This window comes from Chiloscyllium plagiosum, unplaced genomic scaffold (assembly GCF_037043375.1).
Source record: "Chiloscyllium plagiosum isolate Xiang-an unplaced genomic scaffold, Cpla_swu_hap1 HiC_scaffold_2, whole genome shotgun sequence".
NCBI classification, from domain to species: Eukaryota; Metazoa; Chordata; class Chondrichthyes; order Orectolobiformes; family Hemiscylliidae; genus Chiloscyllium; species Chiloscyllium plagiosum.
Window position 1 is genome coordinate 82,938,292 of NW_028270140.1, and position 24,650 is coordinate 82,962,941.

At 39.1% G+C, this 24,650-nt stretch overlaps 1 protein-coding gene across 1 annotated transcript in view; it reads right to left on the bottom strand.

The window, feature by feature from the left end:
• Positions 1-8,316: 8,316 nt before the first annotated feature.
• snx2 (sorting nexin 2) overlaps positions 8,317-24,650 on the bottom strand; it is a 55,737-nt gene continuing 39,403 nt past the window's right edge. The window contains exons 13-15 of the mRNA XM_043711701.2: positions 9,783-9,863; positions 9,618-9,689; positions 8,317-8,810 (exon numbers count right to left, since the gene is read on the bottom strand). Coding sequence (XP_043567636.1) covers positions 8,760-8,810; positions 9,618-9,689; positions 9,783-9,863 — 204 coding nt within the window. The 3' untranslated portion in view covers positions 8,317-8,759. The remainder of the gene's footprint in view (positions 8,811-9,617; positions 9,690-9,782; positions 9,864-24,650) is intronic.

Below are 24,650 nucleotides of genomic sequence, written 5' to 3' on the forward strand. Positions count from 1 at the left end.
AAAGACAGCTATTAGACAGAGACTGGGTTTGTTTGACCTCTTCCAAGTAGACTAGGAGGGAAGCTGCTCCCGAACCTTTTAGTTTTGTTACAGAATCGTAATATTAGGTCTAACTATGTATAACCTTAAGTAACTTTATATTAGAGCTGATATTACAAATGTTATAACAATTGGTAGAAATTAGCAACCTTTTTAATCTTCTGTACGAAAGTCAGCAAGCAAGATGAATTGTATGACCGAATTTGAAAACCCATTAGTAAGTAGTATACAATTCAGCTGGCAAATGTCTTGGAAGGGACATAACAATCGATGTCAGAATGTAAATTAATAGGGTATGTTGTATGTTGATGACAACAATGTCTGGTAAACATGATTAGATCACAGAACCTGAAGTTGATCATGAATTGTCAGTCATTGGTCCTGGATTCGAAGGACTGGATGTGTAGATCAGGTAGGATGTGGCAAACATGTCAACATTGCATGTAACCATTGTAACACTATGTATAAATGCCCTTCACATTATTGAGAAAAGTAGAGTGTTACTGACCTCTAATCTGAGCTGTAATTAAAAAGGGCAACTGGGCCCTACGTGAGGTCTCTGGCCTCTCCCATGAGTGTGGCCAAAGAGCTCTGAATGAAGATCGCTTGTACTGCTGAACACAAAACTCGAGGCTTCTCTTTGACATTTCCCCGCAACAGTTGCTCTGAAGGCTGTTGTGGTGAGAAAGAGTGTTGTCCACATCCTTATGAAATATACCTCTGCGAAGAAGGTTTGTACAGTTTTTTGAGATTTCACTGTGACTTATCTATAGCAGCTCCAAGAGACAGAACTCTGTTTTAAAGGCTGTTCTCAGAGATACACAAAATGACAAACCAACTCCGCATAGAGGACCACCAACCTGATGAAAGACCCTCATTAGTCTGCCCAAATGCTTGGAGTTATCCTTGACCACATTTTGCAGGCTGGCACATTCCAAGGATCAGGACTTCGTGCTGAAGGACACACTAAAACTTGGGGAAGCACTGCAGCCACAAGGGGGAATGGTTACTGCCCAGGACCTTTCAGCCACAATACGCTGAGTAACTGGGAACACTAGAATACCTCAGGCTGTGTGCCTCACAAAAGAGACTTGCATGCTCAGATCCTAAAAGTGATAGCGGATACATTGGTTGTAATTTTCCAAACATGGTTGGATTCTGGACATGATTCAAAAACTTCTAAGTGACACCTGTATTCAAAGAGGAACGGAAGCAAAAAACAGGTAATTATAAGCCAATTAGCCTAATGTCTATTGTTAGAAAAGAATTGTAATCAATTATTAAGGAACAGCAAATCATTTGGAATATCACAATCCAATCAGGGTCAGCATGGCTTCATGAAAGGGAAATGGTGTTTAACTAAAGTTTTTCAAAGTAATCTCAGACTAAGAGGGGAAGTAGGACTTACAATCGCTAGTGTGGAAGCAGGCCATTTGGCCTATTGATTCCACACAGACTCTCCAAAGAGCATACCATCTCAGGAACTCTGCATTTCCCATGGCTAAACCACCTAGCCTGCATAGCCCTGGACACACTTCTAGAAGACATTCAACAAGGTATCTCACAAAAGTTTAAGTCTAAGAGTTCATGGTGATGGCATATTAGAATGGAAAGGGAATTGGCACATGGGCAGGAAACAATTGGGGTGTGAAGAGTTTTCTTTCAGGTTGGTAACCCATGACTAGTGGGGTTCCACAGGGATCAGTGCTGAGACCACAACTGTTTACAATAAATAATGACTTTGAGATAGAAACGGAATGTAATTAAATTTACAGATGATACTAAAATGTGTGAAATGGCAGGTTGCAATGATACAGTTTAGAGATATTGATAGGTTAAGTAGGTGGACAAAAGTTGGCAAATGTGAATTGTGTTCATTTTGGAAGGGTGAACAAAAGAACAGACTATTTGTTGCACAGAGAGACTGAAATCTGTAATACAAAGGGACTTGGGAGTATTTGTGTGTGAAACAGAAAGCAAAATCATGATGTACCAGGTAATCAGAAAGGCTAATATAATTCTGGCCTTTACTTCAAGGGGGTTGACATATAAGGTTGGGGGAAGTCTCACACAACTAGACAATGCTAATGTGACCACATCTGGAGCATCGAGCAGCTTGGTCCCTTTAAGTGGGATGTATCATTTAATCGGAGACAATTCAAAAGGTTCACAAAAATGATCCCTAGTCTATCAAGATTATCTTATCAGAAGATATTAAACTAGCTAAGGCTCTACTCACTAGTGATTAAAAGAACGAGGCGATTAGAATGAATGAATAAGGGGCTTGACAGAGTAAGATTTAGACCTTAAGACATTGGGCTGAAAGCTGCAGAATTCAGACCATAAAGGCTGCTCTGCCATTTGACGGCGACTGATACCTTTCACGACCCAGTTGTCCTGGTTTCTCTCAACCTTTGATCCCCTTATTTGATCCAGTTTTAAATACACTTAAAGACTTGGCCTCCATAGCCCTCTGTGGCAATGAGTTCTACAGATACATCATTCTCTGGCAGTAGAAATTCCTCATCTGAGTTCTAAAGTCATCCCTTCACTAGGAGGCTGTACCACCAGGTCCTGTTCTCTCCTAATGGAAGTGTCTTCTCCATGTCCACTCTATCCAGGTCTGTCAGTATCCTGTAAGCATCAATCAGATCACACATTATTCCTGGTCTGTGCTCAATGACCATCCAAAAAATGACCTTCATCCCCAGGATCATTCTTGTCAACTTCTTCTGGACTCCCTCCAATGAAAGCACATCTTTCCTTTGAGATGGAGGTGAAAACTGCTTACAGTATTTCGGATGCTTTGTACAACTTTAGTATAGAGTCAGATGTACTGCACAGAAACAGACCCTTTGGTCCAACTCATCCACACCAATCAGACATCCCAAACGGATCTAGTCCAACTTGCAGCACTTAGGAGGGGTTTAGAGGGATATTGGCTATGTACCAGCCTCCACCATTCCCTCTGGGACACACACAAACACACACACACACATGCTTTCTAGCCACCTCAAAATGAATACCAACATTGGTTCATTTGCTAGTTATGAAGGCAAATACAGCATGTTAAATGTTCAGAGAATCCTAAACTAGGACTCATGTCTCTTTGCACCTTAGATTTACAAATGCTTTCCTTCTTTAGAAACTCTCTATTCTTCCTAAAATTCACTTTTCCACATGGTAAATAGAATACAATTTATTTGCCCACTTGCCTAACATGTTCAAATCCTTCTGCAACCTCCCCATTCCCTCAACACTAGTGCCTCTTTTTGCCATCTACAAACTTACCAACAATGTGGAGCTCCTTTGTCCAGATCGCAAATGTATGCTGTTAAAGAGTTATGGTCCCAAAACTGAACTCCACTAGTCACTCACTACCATCCTGGAAAAAGACCCCTTTATCCCTACTCTCTGCTTAGAGTCATCCAATCCTCCATTCATTCCAGTATTGGGCCCCTAATACCATGGCCTCATCTTATTCAGCAGCATCCTGTACAGCACCTGAACAGATTACATCCACTGGCTTGCCTTTTTCTAACTTGCTCATTACTCAAAAGAATTCCAACAGATTTGGCAGCATGACCTGCCCTTGATGAAATAGGGCTGACTCCACCCTATTCTATATTAGGTACTGCACAACCTGGTCTATGATAACAGGTGCAAAATCTTGCCAGTGACTAAGGTCAGGCTAGCCAGCCTATAGTTTCACTATTTTCTGCCTCCCTTAAATAGAATTGTAGTATTAGTGGGGTGAGTCATGTCAGAGTCTAAGATCATAGGGCATAGTCTCAGTCTTAACTGACACTCCCTTACGCTGAAGTGAGCAATTTCATCTGAGGATTAACATTCTTTAGAACTCCTTACCAGAACACTTGGGGCAGAATCCTCGTGTATAGTCAAGGCAGAGATAGATTCTTGATCAGTAAGGGAATAAAGATTTAGACAAATGGCAGGAAAGTGGGTTGAGGAATGTTGGATCAGCCACAATCCTATTGAACAGCAGAGGGGGCTTGACGCACCAAGCAGCCTACTCCTATTTTCTATGGGCCACATAGCTCACTCATAGGAGACACTAGGACCCAACGGTGCAAGCTCAAAGTGAAGGGATGACCCTTTAGAACATAGATGAGGAATATCTTCAGCTGGGATGCTGATCTGTGGACTTCTTCACTGAAGGTTGTAGAAGTTAAGCCACTGAGTGAATTTAAGATTGATAAATTCTTGATTAGTAAAAGGGATTGAAAGATTTAAAAATTGGAAAAGGCAGAAAAATGGGGTTCAGTAACATATTAGTCATGCTCTGTGTCCATATAATGCACTGCTCTAAAGGAACTCATGCATAAATATTATATCACCTGGATTGGTGTGGGAAAGAGGGATTCCACTTCATGGGGCATTGGCATCAGTTTTGGAACAGGGGGGATCTATACCGTTGGGACAGTCTCCACCTGAACCGATCAGGTACCAATGTTCTAGCGAAGAGGATAAATAGGGTGGTCAGTAGGACTTTAAACTTCTGGAGTTGTGGGGGGGGGGGGGGGAATGAAAGCGACAGGGAGTATGGAGGTAAATGGCAAGATAAGCAGCAGGATAGCATATTTCCAGGCAGATTTAAAATTGAGGCAGACTGAGAATACAGTAAAAAGCAAGGATAACTTAGGACATATGACTTCCAACATCTCTAATGATAAGGAAGTTAGCATTAAGGCACTTTACCTGAATGCTCGTAGCATTCATAACAAAGCCGATGAACTTATGGCACAGATAATAGTGAATGATTATGATGTAGTAGGCATCACAGAGACTTGGTTACAGGGGGGTCAGGACTGGCAGTTAAACCTCCATGGTTTTTCAACTTATCGAAAAGACAGAGGTGGGCAGAGGGGGTGGGGTTGCCTTGTTAAGAACAAAATTAAATCTATGGTATTGAATGACATAGCGTCGGATGATGTGGAGTCTGTGTGGGTGGAATTGAGGAACCACAGAGGCAAAAAAAAACATAATTGGAGTTGTGTATAGACCTCCTAACAGTGGTCAGGACCAGGGACGCAACATGTACCGGGAAATAGAGAGAAGGCATGTCAGAAAGGCAAGGTTACATTGATCATGGGAGACTTCAATATGCAGGTGGACTGGGTAAATAATGTTGCTAGTGGATCTAAAGAAAGGGAATTCATGGAATGCTTACAGGATGGCTTTTTGGAACAGCTTGTCATGGAGCCCACAAGAGAGCAGGCTATTCTGGACCTAGTGCTTTGCAATGAACCAGACTCTATAAAAGATCTTAAAGTAAGGGAACCCTTAGGAAGTAGCGACCATAATATGGTAGAGTTCAGTCTGGAGTTTGAAAGGGAGAAGGCAAAATCGGATGTAATGGTGTTACAGTTGAATAAAGGTAATTATGAGGGCATGAGAGAGGAATTGACTAAAATAGACTGGAAGCAGAGGCTAACCGGGAAGACAGTAGAGCAAAAATGGCAGGAGTTTGTAGGTATAATTGAGGACACTGTACAGAGGTTCATTCCCAAGAAAAGAAAGATTAACCGGGGAGGGATTAGACAACCTTGACTGACAAAGGAAGTCAGGAAATGTATTAAAGAAAAAGAGAGATCCTATAAAGTGGCTAAGAACAGTGGGAAATCAGAAGATTGGGAAGGATACAAATGCAAACAGAGGATAACAAAGAGTGTAATAAGAAATGAGAGGATCAAATATGAAGGTAGGCTAGCCAGTAATATTAGAAATAATAGTAAAAGTTTCTTTCAGTACATAAGAAACAAACGACAGGCAAAAGTAGACATTGGGCCACTTCAAACTGATACAGGAAGCCTAGTGATGGGAGATAAGGAAATAGCAGGAGAACTTGACAAGTACTTTGCGTCAGTTTTCACAGTGGAAGACATGAGCAATATCCCAAAAATTAAAGGGGGTCACGGGGCTGAGTTGAGTATGGTTGCCATTACAAAAGAGAGTGCTAGAAAAGTTAAAAAATCTTAAAATTGATAAATCTCCTGGCCCCGATGGGATACACCCTAGAGTTCTGAGAGAGGTGGCTAAGGAAATAGCAGAGGCATTGGTTGAGATCTTTCAAGAATCACTGGAGTCAGGAAAGGTCCCGGATGATTGGAAGATGGCTGTTGTAACCCCCTTGTTCAAGAAAGGATCAAGGCAAAAGATAGAAAATTATAGGCCAATCAGCTTAACCTCGGTTGTTGGTAAAATTCTAGAATCCATCATTAAGGATGAGGTTTCTAAATTCTTGGAAGAGCAGAGTCTGATTAGAATAAGTCAACATGGATTTAGTAAAGGGAGGACATGCCTGACAAACATGTTGGAATTTTTTGAAGAGGTAACAAGTAGGTTAGACCAGGGAAACCCAGTGGATGTGGTCTATCTAGACTTTCAAAAGGCCTTTGATAAGGTGCCACACGGGAGGCTGCTGAGCAAGGTGAGGGCCCATGGTGTTCGAGGTGAGCTGCTGGGATGGATTGAGGATTGGCTGTCTAACAGAAGGCAGAGAGTTGGGATAAAAGGTTCTTTTTCAGAATGGCAGCCGGTGAAGAGCGGTGTCCCGCAGGGTTCGGTGCTGGGGCCACAGCTGTTCGCATTATATATTAATGATTTGGATGAGGGAACCGGGGGCATTCTAGCGAAGTTTGCTGATGATACGAAGTTAGGTGGACAAGCAGGTAGTACTGAGGAAGTGGGGAGGCTACAGAAGGATCTCGACTGGTTGGGAGAGTGGTCCAGGAAATGGCTGATGGAATTTAACGTGAGCAAGTGCGAGGTCTTGCACTTTGGCAAAAAGAATAAAAGCATAGACTACTTTCTAAATGGTGAGGAAATTATAAAGCCAAAGCACAAAGGGATCTGGGAGTGCTAGTCGAGGATTCTCTAAAGGTAAACATGCAGGTTGAGTCCGTGATTAAGAAAGCGAATGCAATGTTGTCTCTTATCTCAAGAGGGTTGGAATATAAAAGCAGAGATGTACTACTAAGACTTTATAAAGCTCTGGTTAGGCCCCATTTGGAGTACTGTGTCCAGGTTTGGTCCCCACACCTCAGGAAGGACATACTGGCACTGGAACGTGTCCAGCGGAGATTCACACGGATGATCCCTGGAATGACAGGTCTAATATATGAGGAACGGCTGAGGATACTGGGATTGTATTCGTTGGAGTTTAGAAGATTAAGGGGAGACTTAGAGACGTACAAAATAATACATGGCTTGGAAAAGGTGGATGCTAGGAAATTGTTTCCGTTAAACGAGGAGACTAGGACCCGTGGACACAGCCTTAGAATTAGAGGGGGTCATTTCAGAACAGAAATGCGGAGACATTTCTTCAGCCAGAGAGTGGTGGGCCTGTGGAATTCATTGCCACGGAGTGCAGTGGAAGCCGGGACGCTAAATGTCTTCAAGGCCGAGATTGATAGATTCTTGTTGTCTAGAGGAATTAAGGACTACGGGGAGAACGCTGGTAAGTGGAGCTGAAATGTGCATCAGCCATGATTGAATGGCGGAGTGGACTCGATGGGCCGAATGACCTTACTTCCACTCCTATGTCTTATGAAGTGTTTATAACGGTTTCATTTAGGATTGGCAGACTATGCTTGCAGCATTGAAACCTGGATGACATTCAGGCTTGGGCTGTCAAGTGGCCAGAAATATTTTAAGTAGTACAGATCACTAAAGTCCAACTACCTCCACTTAGTTTTCAACATTATTAATTTTCTCGCTTATGCTCCCCATGGGGGTAGTTGATGGGAAGCCCAACTGGACCAATCACAAATGCTGCAGCTAGTATAGGTTAGAGACTGGGTTTTCAGCTCAAAGCCTGTCCACACAACTACAGGTATGATAATATTCCACACTGATTTGGTTGAATAGAGTCTGTTTCAAACACTATAAAGATGGATTTGTTCCACCATTAACAGTGGCACTAAACACTGAAAATGGAACTGAAGCAAATCAGTATGATTCCTCCAGACTACACAATCTCCAAGAACAACAAAGGACAGCTGGTGCACAGCACCATCTCTTGCAAAGTTCTCTCCAGAGATATAGTTCCAAATTAGGATAGATCATTTTATTCATTGTTGCTAGCTCAATGACTCAAACTCCCTATCCTATTGTGGATGTTATGTACACATGGACTGTGATAGTTGGAGAATCTCTCAATCACCTTCAAGGTGAATTAGGGGATGGGTAACATCCCATGACCAAATATGTACCATGTTAAGGTCCTAGGTATTAAACACACCAATAGCATTCTAGTGCATTAAGTATATTCCTTTATTGTAGTAACAAAGATCACAAAATTCATGATTTCTATACAGGAATGCTGATTTATGCTTTCACAATTTACAATTATGAAAATTCTGCAATAGATCTTCAAGAATGAAACACAAGTATCATTCACAGCAAAGTCAGAGTTCCAGCACTGGCAATGTATTTCTCTGCAAATTCTTTAAGATGTACAGTAGTGTTCAATTCAGCAACTACTGCAGAATATCATTCCACAGTTCAGTTCATTATGACTGAATCAGGCCATGCAGCTGGTTAACAATGCAACAGAATTAAATAATCTATTAAACCACTTCTGTAATGCAGTATTACAACTTTAAAATAGTGGTTATTAAATTGGAATTCTGTAGTCAGTGCTTAGTATGGAACCAGTTGTAAACAAGAGACAGGCCACATTTCTTCACATCAGGATTTCATGCTATTGCTTTTGCTTCAGGCAGAAAAGCCTCCCAGTATTTTATTAACTGAAAAATAATTCCAAGAGATTATTCTTATGATAAAACATAATTGGAAGAAAACAAAGAATTTTTAAAAAGATCACAAAGCAGCTAAGTCAAGCGATCACTGCTATAAGGTTTTTTTTTAAAAAGAAACAAAGAAAATTGGAATCGGAAACTTGACTGTCAATTCACATGCCCAAAATTTAAATGACTCTTTGGGAAAAGTGGTAAAGATTTGATAGTGCATTGCTCACAATGTGCTATATTCTGTTCAGATACAGCTTTCTTGCAAATTAAATAAAGTTGCATCAGAGATTTGGTCATTGAAGCTATTTTCATTGACAAGAGTAAAAAACTAGGAGAAGAGGTTATGAAACACTAAGGAAAAAATTATGTCCTGGTTTCCCAAGATTCCATTCACGTTACTGTCACTGATGGGGTTATATCACAATTATGCTTGATAATGTTCAAGTCTTCAAGTTGAGCAGAGAATGAATCAAGAAAATAAAGTAGCTTTATAAAACTAAGTTCAAAACCATTACCTGGCATTCTGTATACATTACCCTAGAATTAGGTCAACTATCCTGACCTCCCATGAGTATAGCATGCCACCAAAAAAAAACTTTATTTTCACTCAAGTCATGTTTAGTGTGACAATCTAGATGATTTCATAGGTCAGTACTTTCTAACCTTGAACAGAAGCTCAAGGGCATTGGCATTCAGGGAGTGTTACAGTAAAAGCTAACATTTTCCTTTTAGCAAAAACAGTCAATTCCATAATTGCAACATGACTGGTCAGCCTCAAAATAATAAAATGTTTAAAAACCATACCTGTTGCTGAGTTTGCACTAAAGATTCAAGGTACTTAATTATAACAGTTTTGAAGTCCTTTACTCTTTCTTTCTGCAAAGAAAAAAGGTGGCAAATCAAAAGAATGGCTTAAGGATATTTCAGATAGTAGTAAATTTACTAAGTATGCTGGACCATTTCACATACCTCAAATCTACCAACTTCCTTGCGAATGGTTTTTGAGATCTGTTCAAAGTCCCTCTCTCCTTGTTGCACTCTTGCCTCCCACTGAAGAACGAAATCAGTTACACACATTTAGAATGTTTCAGTAACTCATGGCAAAGTCTTGGGCAAAAATGTAATTCTCCAAACAGTGACTTTTAGTGCTAAACAGCCAATTAACAAAACTTGAAATTTTACATGAGTACTAAATTATAGGAACCCTTAAATTTAGTTGAATTCTTAAAAGGAGACTAAAGTTACAAATTTGTGCAAACAGAACAAACCAGACAGATTTCTTAATTACCAAAATAGAGTTAGAAACAAAAAAGTTGACAGTACACTAGCCGTAGGACAGCTATTACTTTGAAAGATGAACAAGTCTTTCAAAAACCAAATTAACTATACCACATGAAATCTAGTTGCAAAACTAACTTCTACTCAATTTATAGGTGGAACATTGATTAGATAAAAGGAATTCCAAAAAAAAACTGACAAAATTAGAAATAAAAAGGGAAAATGAAAGAAGAAAAACCCGGGAGGTAACAGGATCAGGTGCTGGCTACAAACTTTGACCAGTCAACTTAGAACACACTAGATCATCCAAGTGACTATTGATATCGGTGCTTCCTGTACAACAGTTCACAAATTTTCATCAAATCCCTTTGCTGTTGAAGCAGGCCATTCAGTTCACACCAACCCAGTGAAGAACATCCCATCCAGAACCACCACCTACCCTAAATTTTAGCAGCATTTCCAGGGCTAATCCACATAGCCTGCACATCCCTGTGAACAATGGACAATTTAGCATGGCCACTCCATCTAACCTGCACATGTCTGGACTGAGGAAACTAGAGCAAGCCCACAAACAGGGAAAATGTGCAAATTCCACAGCCAGAGGACAGAATCAATCCCAGGTCCCCCATGCTGAGGGGCAGCAGTGAGCCACCATTCCATCCCTTTCGTTGAAATCAAAATAACTAAGTGGATATAGTATTACAGAAGGCAAGAGTTGAAGAATGAAGCAGCAGTTAACAAAAGGGCATCCAAAAATGTTTATTCACGTGACCCTAAAAGACTGAGGAGTTGGTGTTATATTGATAATGTTACAGACCAATGAAATTCAAAAGCTCAAATAATACACTGGGAATCATGTGTCCAAATCCCACAGCAGATGGAGGAATTCAAACCACTTGAGTTGAATGCTGATGACAGTAAATTAGAGCATTAAGCTCTTGTCATAACAATCCATCTGGTTCACTAATGTCCTGGAGATAATTAATCTGTCCATGAATCTACTCCATGTGATAGGGAAAGGTGATGGCACTGGATAGTGCCTCAGGGTCATTGCTTTTTTGCAATTTCACAATAGCACTGTTGAAGACTTTTACTCCAGACCTTCAACCAATGTGCTTCAGTACACAACACTGGAGACAGTTGCCCAGTTAGTTACAGTCCACAAACAGCAGAAATCCATACAAGCCAATTAATACCCTGGTCTACCTCAATGAACAAAGTGACAAGATCTCAGATTGTGCTATTAAGCAGCACATACTCAGCAATAAGTGAACTGATATTCAGCATTAGGTTCTGCCAAATCCTGCTTATTTCCTGCCCTCATTATAGCCTTGGTCCAAATGCAAACCAAGAGCCAAATTCCAGCAGGGAGGGTGACTACACTTGATATGAAGACAGCGTTTAGCAAAGTGCATCATCAAGCAACCCGAGAAAAACTCAAGCCATTAGAACAACAATTCCCACTCTACTGGTTGGAATCCATCAGTTTAGCTGGAGGTCACCACAGGAGTTCCTCAGGGTAGTGTCATAAGGCCAACTGTTTTTTTGCTGCTTCAATTACTGTCCCTTAAATTTAAAAAAGGGAGAAGTAGAGATGTTTGCTGATGGTTACAAATGTTCAGCACCAGGTTGCCACTCCTCAGATACAGAAACTATTTGGTGTCCAAATGTAGCAATAACTGGACAATATTCAAACTTGGGCTGACAATCAATTACATTGTTACCACAGAATCCCCCACTAACACCCCAGGGGGATTACCAGTATTCAGAAACTGAACTGGACCAGACAAATGCTAAAGCTGCAAACCATCTCAGAGCCTGGGAATAATCTGGGCGAGTAACATTAGACTTCTCAAAGCCTGTCTAATCATATAGAAGAGAGAGAAGAAATATGAGGAATGCAATCTACTTTTTTTGGACGTGTGCAGTCTTGATCATATAAAACGAAAGACAAAAAAGCTTGCTTCAAATGGAACCCGCCAATACATCAAAACCTACATGATGTACTGCAACTACTCACCAAGGCTCCTTCATCAGCACCTTTCAACTTGCAATCTCTACTGTGTGGAAAGATGAGAGCAGCAGATGCATGGAGCATCTATAGGTCTCGAACTACATCACCTGTTCCTTTGTTCACTGGGTCCTGGATATACCTCCCTAACAGCATTGTTGCTTCACCCCCAGAACTGTAATGGCTCAAATAGCACCTCACCATCTTCTTGGGACAGCCAATGAATGCTAGCTTAACCTGTAACAGCATCTTACAAAATGAAGATAAAAGTATGGATATATACCTCCAGACCAACAGCAACATTGTGGGCAGGGAACACACTGGAGAAAAAGAAAGAGGGAAAGAGAGCAAGCTAGGGAAGTAAAAGGGGTACACACTAGGGATCAGAGGGGCTAAAGTAGTTTGTATGTACGTATCTCATCAACAAGGGTAGAAAATGCAAAGATTAGCAAGTCTTCCAATTCATCTGACTAGATAACTCTAGAATCAAATATGAAACTTCATTTAAAAACAAGGCATTAAATCTAGAAACTGTAGACTAGTTGTAGGAAGGTCTTCAAATTAACATTTGAAAGCAAGAGAATGGAGGAAAAACAGTGTTTGTTAAAATCCACATCTTGAGGCAATTGACTGACACAAATTTCCAAAGCTGTTTGATACAGTGCCACATAAAACAGGTTTGCCAAAATTGAAAATGATTAAAGGTGGGACAACAAAAAGAATAGCTCAAGATGCTAAATCAACTGTAGGATAGAACAGTGTTACTATCTTGAGAGTCACCATAATCTTTAGACTATAGAGCTGCTTGGCGGTGATTTAACCCAAGGGTAGCCATTCCTCAGACAAGGGGAAAGGTTGAGAAAGTAGTCCTTCATGTAACCTGAACCAGTGATTGGAGTTGAACCCATACCATTGGCATCATACTGCGTTGCAAACCAAGTGAACTAAATGGCACCCCATTCCTGGACTGCTGGGAGCACACTTTCTCTTGGTCTGTTCAGACATCATAGGTTGTCATAAATATCAAGTGTCAAGAGAGTGTGTTGCTGGAAAGCACAGGTCAGGCAGCCCCTGAGCAGGAAAAAAAAAATTTCGGTGTTTCGGGCAAAAGCCTATTATCAAGGATCGATTTTCCTGCTCCACTGATGCTGCCTGACTTGCTGTGCTTTTCTAGCACCACAGTCCTGACTAATCCCCAGCATCTACAGTACTCATTTTCACCTGTAAAATTAAGTAACTGACTTGCTGAGTGTCAAGGGGCTATTACATTTCTTAAATCTAACTCAAGAGGAAAATAAAGGGACAAACTTTGATACACAAAGGCTAGTGGAACAGGCTGACATTTGCAATACATTTCAATACCAACTGACATTTTAGCCAGAAGAATGAAATGGCAATGTAAATTAAGCATACAGGAACAAATGGACCTTAAAAAAAGGTCATGTGGAATGTTGCTTGACAAATGAGGATAGTGGCAAATTCACTGTTCTCAAAAGACATACTTGAAGGAAAATGTGTGCATGTTTTGGCAAAACCTAGCTTGATTGAGAGCCACATGGACTTGACACAATGAATGATCTATGTAGTAACCAGAGGTTATTTTTGACTTCTAAAAACAGTAAAGCATTGCAGTGTGCACACTGATCATGGACAGCATCAGGTCTATGCTAGGTGAAACAAAAGTATCACTTTAGTATCATCTCAACAATTGCTACACCATGCAAGTCTACCATCTAAATGAAATCCACTGACCTCAAGCAGACATGAAAAAAGTATATTTAAATTCCAGTCACCTGTCAGTTTTGCAGCCCTGCATTTATTATGAACAAAAGCAGAGTAGGCCATGACTCAAGTGAGCTCCAATATTCAGTAAGATCATGACAGATTGATTTGTGTTTTGAATTCTATGTTCACATTTACTCAAATACCAGAATCCATAAATATACTTAAACTATATTGAAAGGTACAATAAAATTAACATCCAACTAGAAGCAGCCAGTCCCTTAGTCCACCCATCAAGCTACGAACCAAACTGTAGATGCTCCTAAAGACATTTTTCTAACAAAACAAGGTACCATAAAATAACTTGTTAAAATATATAAATCTAAAAGCTTAGAAATATCAAACTATCTTTAACTACAATTTGGCTGAGCTTGCCCCATTGACAAGTAATGTTTAGTTAATGGTCAAAGAAAATTGTCAATCATTACAAGCTTTTTTGAAAAATCAAAGATCAAGTGTAATTTGCTTTATTCAGGACTCCATACAAGCAAATTTTAAAAGTGGTTTTCAAAAAGTGATTCCACCATGCCAACTCTAAATTTCATTCGCAACAGTCAAGTGAAGTGATATTTTTACCCCAAAAGCACCAAGTAAAATAGCTTATGAAGCATTTTACAATTAGAAATATAAACAAACATTTTGCCACATCCTTCCTTTACTTCCCATTTTGCTTTCTTACACCCAGAGACTTCTGCTTCTCCATCTTTTGGCATGATGTGATGCAAAGGCTCACTTTTGATATGCACTTCAGTCGCCTCCCTCATTAAGACACTAGGATGGTAGGGAAACTAAGTTTAAAAAAAAAGAGAAAGGAATCAAGAGGAAAGAGAAAGTGGTATAAAATTCTACAACCCGTTAAAAAAAAAGAAAGTGTCAAGAGCAACTACTGAGCTCATGCAAAGTATATGGAAACTGAAAGAGGGGGCAGGGAAACAGAATGGTTGGAAACAGAATGCAGACATGGTTTTTACCAACTAGTTATCAAATTACAATTTTTTCACTCTCCCTCATGTTATTTGGGTCACAGATTTAGAAGCTAGCCAGGCATACTGGAACTAAACCCAATTTGGCCTTATTATAAGAGTCATACAGTACAGAAACAGACCCTTCAGTCCAAGCCACCATAATCCTAAACAAAACTAGTCCCTCTAGCTTGTGCTTGGCTATATCCAAACATTTTAGTATATCCAAGTGTCTTTTAAATGTTAGATCTGTACCTGCATCCATTTCCACTAGGAGTTCATTCCACACTGTGGAGCTCTTGACTATGCACTTAGAATGCCTGAAGATTAGGTTAAGTGATTTGAATTCAACTGCAGAATATTAATTGCTTACTATAGTCATATACATGAGTTCTTGCTCATTTATACAATGTAGTACCATATCTAAATCTAATTGGAGGCACAAAATATACAGGAAGAAACTACAAGTCAAAGTGAGCACCTGTGTTTAAAATTAATGCTTTTGAACTATTGTAGATAACCAAATTCAACTCAATGAGATCAAAAAAAAATTGTACTATTCAAAAACATCCTGCAATTTGCTCAAGGTGCATTATAGAACCTACACCTGAAGAAACTAATCTTCAGGCTCTGCTAGGATAAAAATGGAAATATCAACTGTCCTAGTTGACTTTGTCAAAACAACAAACATTAACTGCTCAGGGTAAGATCTAGATTTCTGATCACATTTTCTAGTTCCTACCAAGTGCGTATTCAGGTTTTAAAATGGTTTGACTGAGAAAATACGCTGGTGACAGGTCCAAATAATGTGCCCATGATGTACACAACTATCTATTGTGGAGAAAGTGAGGACTGCAGATGCTGCAGTCCTCACCAACAACTATCTATAGTGTTAACTGAAGTTATCCAACTTCTGTATTATAAAAATGATTAAACTATTAAGCTACATAGAAACTGACTCTCCACAACAGCACCAACCAATAATATTCAGTTATACTTAGAATACAGTTGCATTAAGTGATCCAATTATTTGCTAACTGATTCTCCTTCAATTCAGTACAGCTGAAAGGAGCAGACACTGGTCAGGCAGAAATCTACAAAACATCCTTTTGCAGAGATTACATAACTAGCTTAAGAATTTTCCATTTTGTAGTTAAGAATATTCAATAAAATTTTAACCTACTGTTTGGATTTCTAGAACAAAAGTAGTTCTATCATGTTAAAAAGGTGGAGATCAAAAATTGGGAAGAAAGCTGCTGCAAAGCAGAAATTGGAAAGGTGCTATTAGAAGGTAGGCATATATGCATACCAAGAGAAGCTAACTCAGATTTCCACAAATCCACACAGATTAAAGATTAGAAAACATTGTTTTAAGCACCATATATTCTCCACTTCATTAGAGCTTGAACTGATTCCCACTTAAAGCTCTAGAAAACAAGCTCTAAGATGTTAAGTGATTTGCAGCAGTTATTAACTGCATCTCCACTTATAGTGGAGCATTTTCCATTATTGCATCAGTAATGGTCATCAACTCAAGCACTGCACTGGTCCAGCTAAGATTTTTCTACTAATGGATAGTTGTGTTTCAAGGTCCAAAAATTCTCAACTTCATAAAGTGGCTCGTATCCTTAAACACTGCTCAGAATGTATGTGCGAGAAAAAGGAAATTAGGCCAGGGAAGTCGGGTGGGGGGTGTTACAATTTCAAACTACATCTTCAACGTACTGCTACCTGCTAAAGACACAGCAATACCATCAGCTAATTCAAAATTTAAAAAACATGGAGTTTGACGGCAATCTGCCAATCTTGCAAATACAAGAAAACGGGTCAATCTGTGTGGTGCTAGAAAAGCACAGCAGGTCTAACAGCATCTGAGGAGCAGGAGAATCGATGTTTTGAGCATAAGCCCTCATTCATACATAGTAACAATTATAGTTAGCACAATGAGGGATTAACAACATGAGACAAAATAAGCAGAGCCAAAAGGTAACACCTAGATTACTACCTGAGCCATGTGCAAATTGGTATAGGGTTAATAAGATTAGAGGGGTTAACACTTGGCTCAAAACGATTGAGTGAAGAGGAATGGGTTCCAATTTAGGGGCACTGGCTCCAGTACCAGGGAACAAGATAGCTGTTCCATTTAGACAAGTTCATTTGAATCATGCTGTCCTGGTGAACCGTGCAATTAGTTTGCCTGTCTGCATCCCTAGTTAGAGGAGAGGTAAGTGGGATTTGTTTGAAGACAAGATTAAAAGAAATGAGAAATAAGAACAGGTGAATAATCAGTGCAGCATGCAAAGAATAATCAGAATAAGATAGTCCGTGCTGGAGTCTCTTTTCTGAGCACATGCAGCATTTTTAACAAGGGAGTGTTGATGGCTAGACAGAAGTTAACTAATAGGTCTTGATAGCTATCAGATGTGGTTGTGGAGTCACTAAAACTGGGGACTCAAGGATATTAGACATTTCCAGAAGCAAATGAAAGACGTGGTGAGGTAATTTTTTGTTGAGAGAATCAGTGCAGTGGTTAGTAGTAATACAATGTGTTGCATCAATTTGGGTGGAAATAAAGAACATAAAGTGAAAGAAGTCACAGGTAGGAGTCATCCAGAGGTTCCAAAGAGGTCCCTCACTGTAGGTTAAGTACAAGTCTGGAAATATTGAAGGAGTGTTACAGCACTACACGTCACTGGACAAAATATCAGGTGCACAACAGTAAATGGAAGTTAATTTGTAGATTACATCTGTGATAGTTTATGAACAGTACACAGAACCGAGCCAGGAACAGAGGAGATCTTGTTCTTAAGAGGGATTCCAAATTCAATTTGAGGTAGAGCAACTCTGGTCTCAAAAGTATCAGTTTAAAGAACAAATCTCAGGAAGAAAAGCAGACTGGAAAATTAGATTAGGAAAAAAAAGCTGGATGAGCAGTGAACACTTAAGCAGATACTGCATAATGCTCAAAATTTATTCTGTCAAAAAAACCTCTCATAAGAGGATGAACAGCTGGCTACCACCAAATGCTGTCAAATAGACCATCCAATCAAAAACTAAGGAATGCAAGCAACAAAAATTTAGTGGTTGACCAATGGCTCTTGTGGCACAGTGGTAGTACATCTACTGGAAGCAAAATGCCTTTGTTCAAGCGGCATGTAATATTTCTGAACAGGTAGATTTAAAAATAAAGAAAAAAATCTAGTGGCTGGCCAATTTTTAAAGAAAGAGGATTGAAAAGCTAAAAGACAGACAGACAATTGACTGTCCATTTCTAACGAACAAAAACAGCAAGAGCTTCTACAGGTCTATTAAGAGTAGCTAAGTCAGCATGAGACCCATGGTGGATACTACTAGAGAATTAAACAGGAAAATTGCTGATAATTCAAGCCAATTAACCTTCAGAACAGATAACACTATAACATCTCAAAGAAGGTACTAATGGGAGGAAACCTCTTTAAACTTTGTCTTTAGTAGTAAACTAATGGACGAAGGCAGAAAGCCACCAAGACTTAATGGCCTGCCCCCAAGGCACAAAAAGGAAGCAGCTGAAGGAGGTAGTGTAGGCACTGGCTGAAATATTCCAAAAACTTGGATTCGGACAGAATTCCAGTGTATTGGAAAGCTGCTGGTGTGGTACCTCTTTTCAAGGAGGTAGGGGACAAAGCAGGAAACCACAGGCCAGTTCACTTCGCATCTGTGGAGGAAATTGCTAGTGTTTAATAGGGAAGAAACAGCAGTATATCTATGAAAAGCTTAATAGCCAGTCTGGTTTGTGAAAGGAGAACCATGTTGGGGAAACAAGCAATAGAATTAAGATATAACAAGCAGAGTTGATGAAGGGGAAACCAGTAGATGTGGTGTATTTGGATTACCAAAAACATTTAATGTGCAAAAAGGTGATTGCACAAGATAAAGAACTCATGATACTCAGGGCAAATGTATTAACATGTATCGATAATGGGTTAGTGTGCAGAAGATAGGTCAGAAATAATGGATTATATTTGTACAGTTATCAGGGAGGCCCCATGTCTTTAAGGTGTATACTGGCAGTGAAGGCTGTTCAAAATAAAGTAATTCACTGGATTGATTCTTGGGATGAAAGAGTTGACTCATCAAGAAAGGCTTAATCAGTTTTAACCAGTTATTAGAGGTAATCTTATTGAAGTGTACAAGTTTCGAAGGGAATTTAACAGGGTAGATGTTAAGAGGTCTCCACTAGACAGTAATCCTGAACTGGTGGACTTTGACCACTCATACAGTAACCTGAATCTGAAACAAATGCAAAAGGATCTCTTCTCCCAGGGGATAGTGAATGCCTGGAATTCTCTGCTCCACAGCGTTGAGGTTAGGTGACAAATTAAACTGGTGTCAGATAGATTCTTGAAAATTTGAGTTGAGGGCTGAGCAGACTTGAAAAAGCGAGTTGAGACCAGTGAAGCAGCCATTTTACTGAATGGCAGAAAGTTAAGGGTTGAATGCACTTCATTTCCCTGCTAGGACTATAATTTATATAAAGCATTTCCTAAGCCAGATAAAGTTAAGTAAAAATAATTGAAAATAATTCAGCTATAGAAATTTAATGTGGAGTTGATGATAATGATTTCTCTTATCTGGAGGATGGACCTGAGCACATGACCCATGATTGATTTGTGGGTATTCTAATTGTATGGCACTGGCTCTTGCACGAATAAACTATTAACTTATACTATGAAACAATCCTAAAGTATGATTGGAATTAGATAATCTAGCTTGAAAAGTCTGAAATTCAACTAGTTTATCTGCTACCACTACAATAGTTGACTCAAAGACTTGCATTTATATTAGTACTTTTCATAACCATGTCTCAAAAGCATTTTGCAGCAAAGTACTTTTGAAATATTGCATTTTAATTCTGAAAATTAACAGAAGCCAATTTCATTACAAGAAACCACAATCAATGGGATATTGAAGGATAAATTACTCGCCAAGGAAACAGGGGTTAACTTCAAATTAAAATAGTGGAGGAGTTAATTTCATCCATCCAGGCAGAGAGCAAGCATCTGGTTCAACACTTCATCCGAAAGAAAACATCATTTGCATCCACTACCAAAGGAAAGGGAGTTCAGAAGTGTAGATGTATAACTACAGTATAAAAAAAGATCTCAGCAAGACCTGACTTGTGTACAGTTTTAGTCGTTACCAAACAGGAAGATATACAGTACAGGGAGTGCAAAGGTTCACTACACTGATAAGGAAAGGCAGGACAAGGACGACAGACTGGCTCACTAGACCTGTATTTACTAGAGCTTAGACTCCAGAGAGCTAATTGAAATGTATATTTTTTTAAACTGGCCTGGAGAGACTAGATGCAATATGGTTTCCCCTTTTGGGGTGAGGGGGTTGAGGAGGAGTCTGGAAGCAGGAGTATAGTCAGAGAGGCCATCTAGGCCTGAGAAGAGGAAGCTTTTCTTCACAGTGGTTCACTGGTGGAATTTGCTAGCACAGAAGGTTGGAGGCCAGGTCACAGTATATTTACAATGTTTATACAATTTTAGATATTAAAGACATCAAGGGGTATGGAGACAAAGTAGACATGCAGTGTAGCGATGAAGGATCAGCCATGATCATATTGAATGGCTGAGTAGTGTCAAAGGCTCAAATAGTCAACTCTTGGTTTTAAAATGTTTGACAATGCACACTCCCACACTATTGTGATTTTTGTGCTCGAGTCAGAGTTTAGCTTGGAATCTTAGAATTCAGTTTGTGCTACTCACTGCGCTAATGTTAAAAAAAAACTTATACTGACAAAGTTGTTGTGAGCTTTTTCAGACTGCACTTCAGCATATACTCCACTCGTGTAGGGGATACAAAACCCCTATCCTAAGAATGAGACTTACCTTTCCTTTACAGAAGCAAGAACAGTACTAAAACAACATACTCCTAAAATTTCCATAGGTTTGTCCCAAGTAGCAGAGCCAGACAGTGAAGTCCAAGACGTTTAGTTTGGACTTGTTCTGGTCTCAATCAGGGCACAGAAGAGAACAGTGACAGGAATGTAATTTATCCTTCTATCTTCAAGCCAGCATTCACACTGATAATTAAAGCTAAGTGTTGGGCAAGACGCTGAATGGCTTCAGGAGAGACTACAAACAAAAACTGAAATAAATCAAAACCAATTATACAGTAAGGAATTAGTGAAAAACTACAATTAAGAATGTGCCAAATCAGTACTCAGTAACTGGCTTTAGTCAAGTTAACTAAAAATTAAAGTCCATTTCTATTGAAATGGGTTTGAGAGACATGGCAATAACTTGAACTGGTCTTCAAAAGCTTCCTACCTCCTCAATTTCCTTGTGAAGCAAGAAAAAAAAAAATTACACAGGTTACAAAAAAAAAAAATTCATTTTGCACTCTTACAGCCACTGAAATAAAAATCACTCAACTCATACCTTCCTGAAAACTCAGTTCTTACCTTGGATGTTATACAACTGAGTAGTTCTTTTCAAAACAAATGTTCAATGCAGATCATTAAGCAATCAATATAAAATAAAATTTGGCATTCACCAAGTTCTCATGTGTTTTTAAACAAGATAGCATTCAATGCAGATTTGTTGCTGCTTAAGCACCCCATCCTAGATTTAAACGCTCACTAGATTTAACAACATACAAGGCAACTCATTAGCCAAAAGCAAATTACAAGGATTTGTTACACACCATTACATATCTCCAAAAAGCTAACTATATCTCACAGTAAGGTTAGTACTCAAGTTATGAGTTAGGACTTGTCCATGAAGACTGAACAATGATACAGGCATCTAAAAACAAGGCCAAATGATCAAGGAGCCAAAAACAAAGTTGCCAATACAAAAAGTTTAAAATTCTGCAATCAAAGTAACAGCTCTGGGTTTTCTGATTAATTCAGTCTAGGTTGCACTATCAAAATGGAAGTGCAACAAGAGCATCCCTTTGCATTAGGTACATAGATAAACAAAAAAAAAGGTTCAGGATAGACTATCAAACATGAATTCAAGCCTTACATAACTAGTATTGAATTGAGGCACATTTTGGGTAAGACATTGATTTTGATCTTTCAAAAGCCTAAAAATTTACCAGAATGGTCTTAAGTGAAACTACAGTTAGATTTAAAATCATGAATAATTTAGGATAAGAAAGTTTCCAATGGGAATTTAGTGCAACAAGTATGAAGAATGCCGAATACAAATTCCCAGAGTAGTGACATTCAGTAGTAGCATTCAAAAAGGCTATTATTACATGAATACTCTTAAAATTGAAGGATAATGAAGAACACTTGCATCCCAAATGGCCTAGTCCTGTACTATTGTGATTCTATCAAAAAAAAAAGTCAAAAACTTGGGAATTTCAAATGAAAGCAAATTACACCCCAAAATTATTGTGGTCTTATGCCCACATTTCATTTCTTCCCCCCCCCCCCCCCCCCCCCCACTCACTGGCTCAAGATTGTGAATATCTTAAAGCCGGTTATGCCAAAACTACATATCTACAATGTTATGGAAAGGCTCCTAAAAACTGCAACTGTGCACACAGCCCTGTAGAAACACTAACATTTCTTCTACACAGAAGTGACTAGTATACATTGAAAATTTGCAAGTTTCAATGATTAAAAAAATCTGATTATTCTTCAGTGGCAGATTAGTCACACCTGAAACTCAGCTGCACGTGCAAAACTGCATCTCTTTTTCCACTTCCAACTTCACCACAGAATACTTTGAGATCAATTTTTTTGGTTAACTATCTTTCACAAACCAGTTTATAATTATGCAAATAACAAACTAAACTCTCCTACCAAGGTACTGTAGCAGATTGGAATTAACTGATCACACCTAAAGTGACAACTTCAACCTTTAAGTATATGTAGCACTGATTAAAATGGATTAAAACATTGGTTTAAGAGCAATTTAAAAGGCCACTGGATAGTTAAAATTATCTTATGGCTGATATTGTAAAATAACTGTGGAAAAAGTTAAAGTGAGCTCACTTTGTCATTTAAAGGCACACCATTACTTGCCATGATTAACACGTACATCAGAATACCAAGGAGTGAGTGATTGTGGAAACAATGGACATGCTGGTTGTCACATGCCAAGACTTCTGCAGAATCTAGGACTGCCCTAGCTGACTGGTGGTGGCAAACAACCCCAACATTTAAAAAAAAATAGACCAGGTAAGTAGGGAATTATAGGCTGATTAGCCTAACATTAGTAGGGAAAAATGCAGGAGTCTATGTAGGAGTTATGATAACAGGACACTTCAACATACTAACATTACAGTCAAATGGAAGTTTGATAAACTGAATTAGATGAGTTTGTACATCAGTGGTCGGGGTGTATTTGGACTTGCAGTAAGCTCTTGGTAAAACCCCACATAAATGATGTTAGCATGCAAAACCAAAGCATTGGGATTGGTATTAATATTCTAGCTCCGGTTTGGAAGACAGCATAATCTCAAGTCCACGCAATCTCCTCTTAATTAAATGTTTAGTAATTGTTATTGGAGCAGCATTGTTTTTGAGTTGGGTCAGAGTGATTAGTGAGAAAAGGGGGCTTGAATTAGTTAAGTGAACACTAAACAAAATTAGGAAAATTGTTTTATTCCCCCCCCTCCCCCAACCCTATAAACAGTGAAAAATCAGGTTCCCTCATTAACACCCCAGAAAGTCTTTTTAAATCTGTTAATTTTAATTAGCAGAGGGTTTGACCGCCACATCATAACAAAACAGCTAAGCAAGTGGTCAAATGTAAGGCAAATGCAGAAAACCATGGATAACAAGTTGTCCACTTCAGTAGGAAACAACTGAATGGCATGTTTACCTAATTGGAAATAGATTGGGAACTTTGATTATACAAAAGCCAAGATTGTCCTTGTATGTCAAGTCACTGAATGCAGCTGTTAGCAATTAGGACAGCTAATGGTATGCTGGTCTTCTTTCCAAGGTTTTAGTACAGAAGCAAGGAAACTGTGCAAGTCTGAGGGGAGAATCACATCTGAAGTAATATGTAGAGTTTAGGTCTTCTTACCCAAAAGATATACTTGCCATAGGTGTGCAAAGTAAACAAAGATTTTGGGGGGGGGGGGGCAGTGCAGAGAGGAGAGAAAAAAAAAGTCAAGAACAAGGACTCATTGGCAAACTTCTTCACAGGGGGTGGTGAACTTTTGGTCTCCTGTGTAGGGATTTCCACTTCATTGAATATATTCAAAGAAATGAAGGGAATGCAACAGGGGGAAAACAGTGGGAGGATAACATGGGGTGGAGGGTTGGAAGAGCAGGGGAGAAGAGAAATATCAGTTATGTTGAATGATGGAGCAGGTTCAGAGAGCTGAATAGCCTAATTTTGTTTTTGAAATCCAGATCACTGCAGTATATAGTGTAAAGCAGATCAATTGAATGATCGTTAACTTTAAAGTGGTGCATGCTTCCAATACAATTTAGAAAACACGTGTCTTGATCCTATATTTTGGTAGCTTAATTGACAGCCATAATCAGAAACCTAAAACTGAACAGCTGCATTTCTTAAGATACATCTTCCAGGGAAAAGTGTGCACATGAGGAAAAGTGCTTGTGGGTTGACTAAGCTAATAGTATTTAAAGCAATTATATACTCACATACTACAATTGACTACAGATTCTGGAGCTCCTAGCTGTACTGGCTCAAATCAAGAAGCAAAGTAAAAACCTAAATGCTGCAATTAAATTTCAACATTTGCTCCATTGGAGCTTTGTTAAATGCAGAGCAAGACAGCATTACGTAGATAGTTTAAAACAACTGAACATAACATGTACTATGA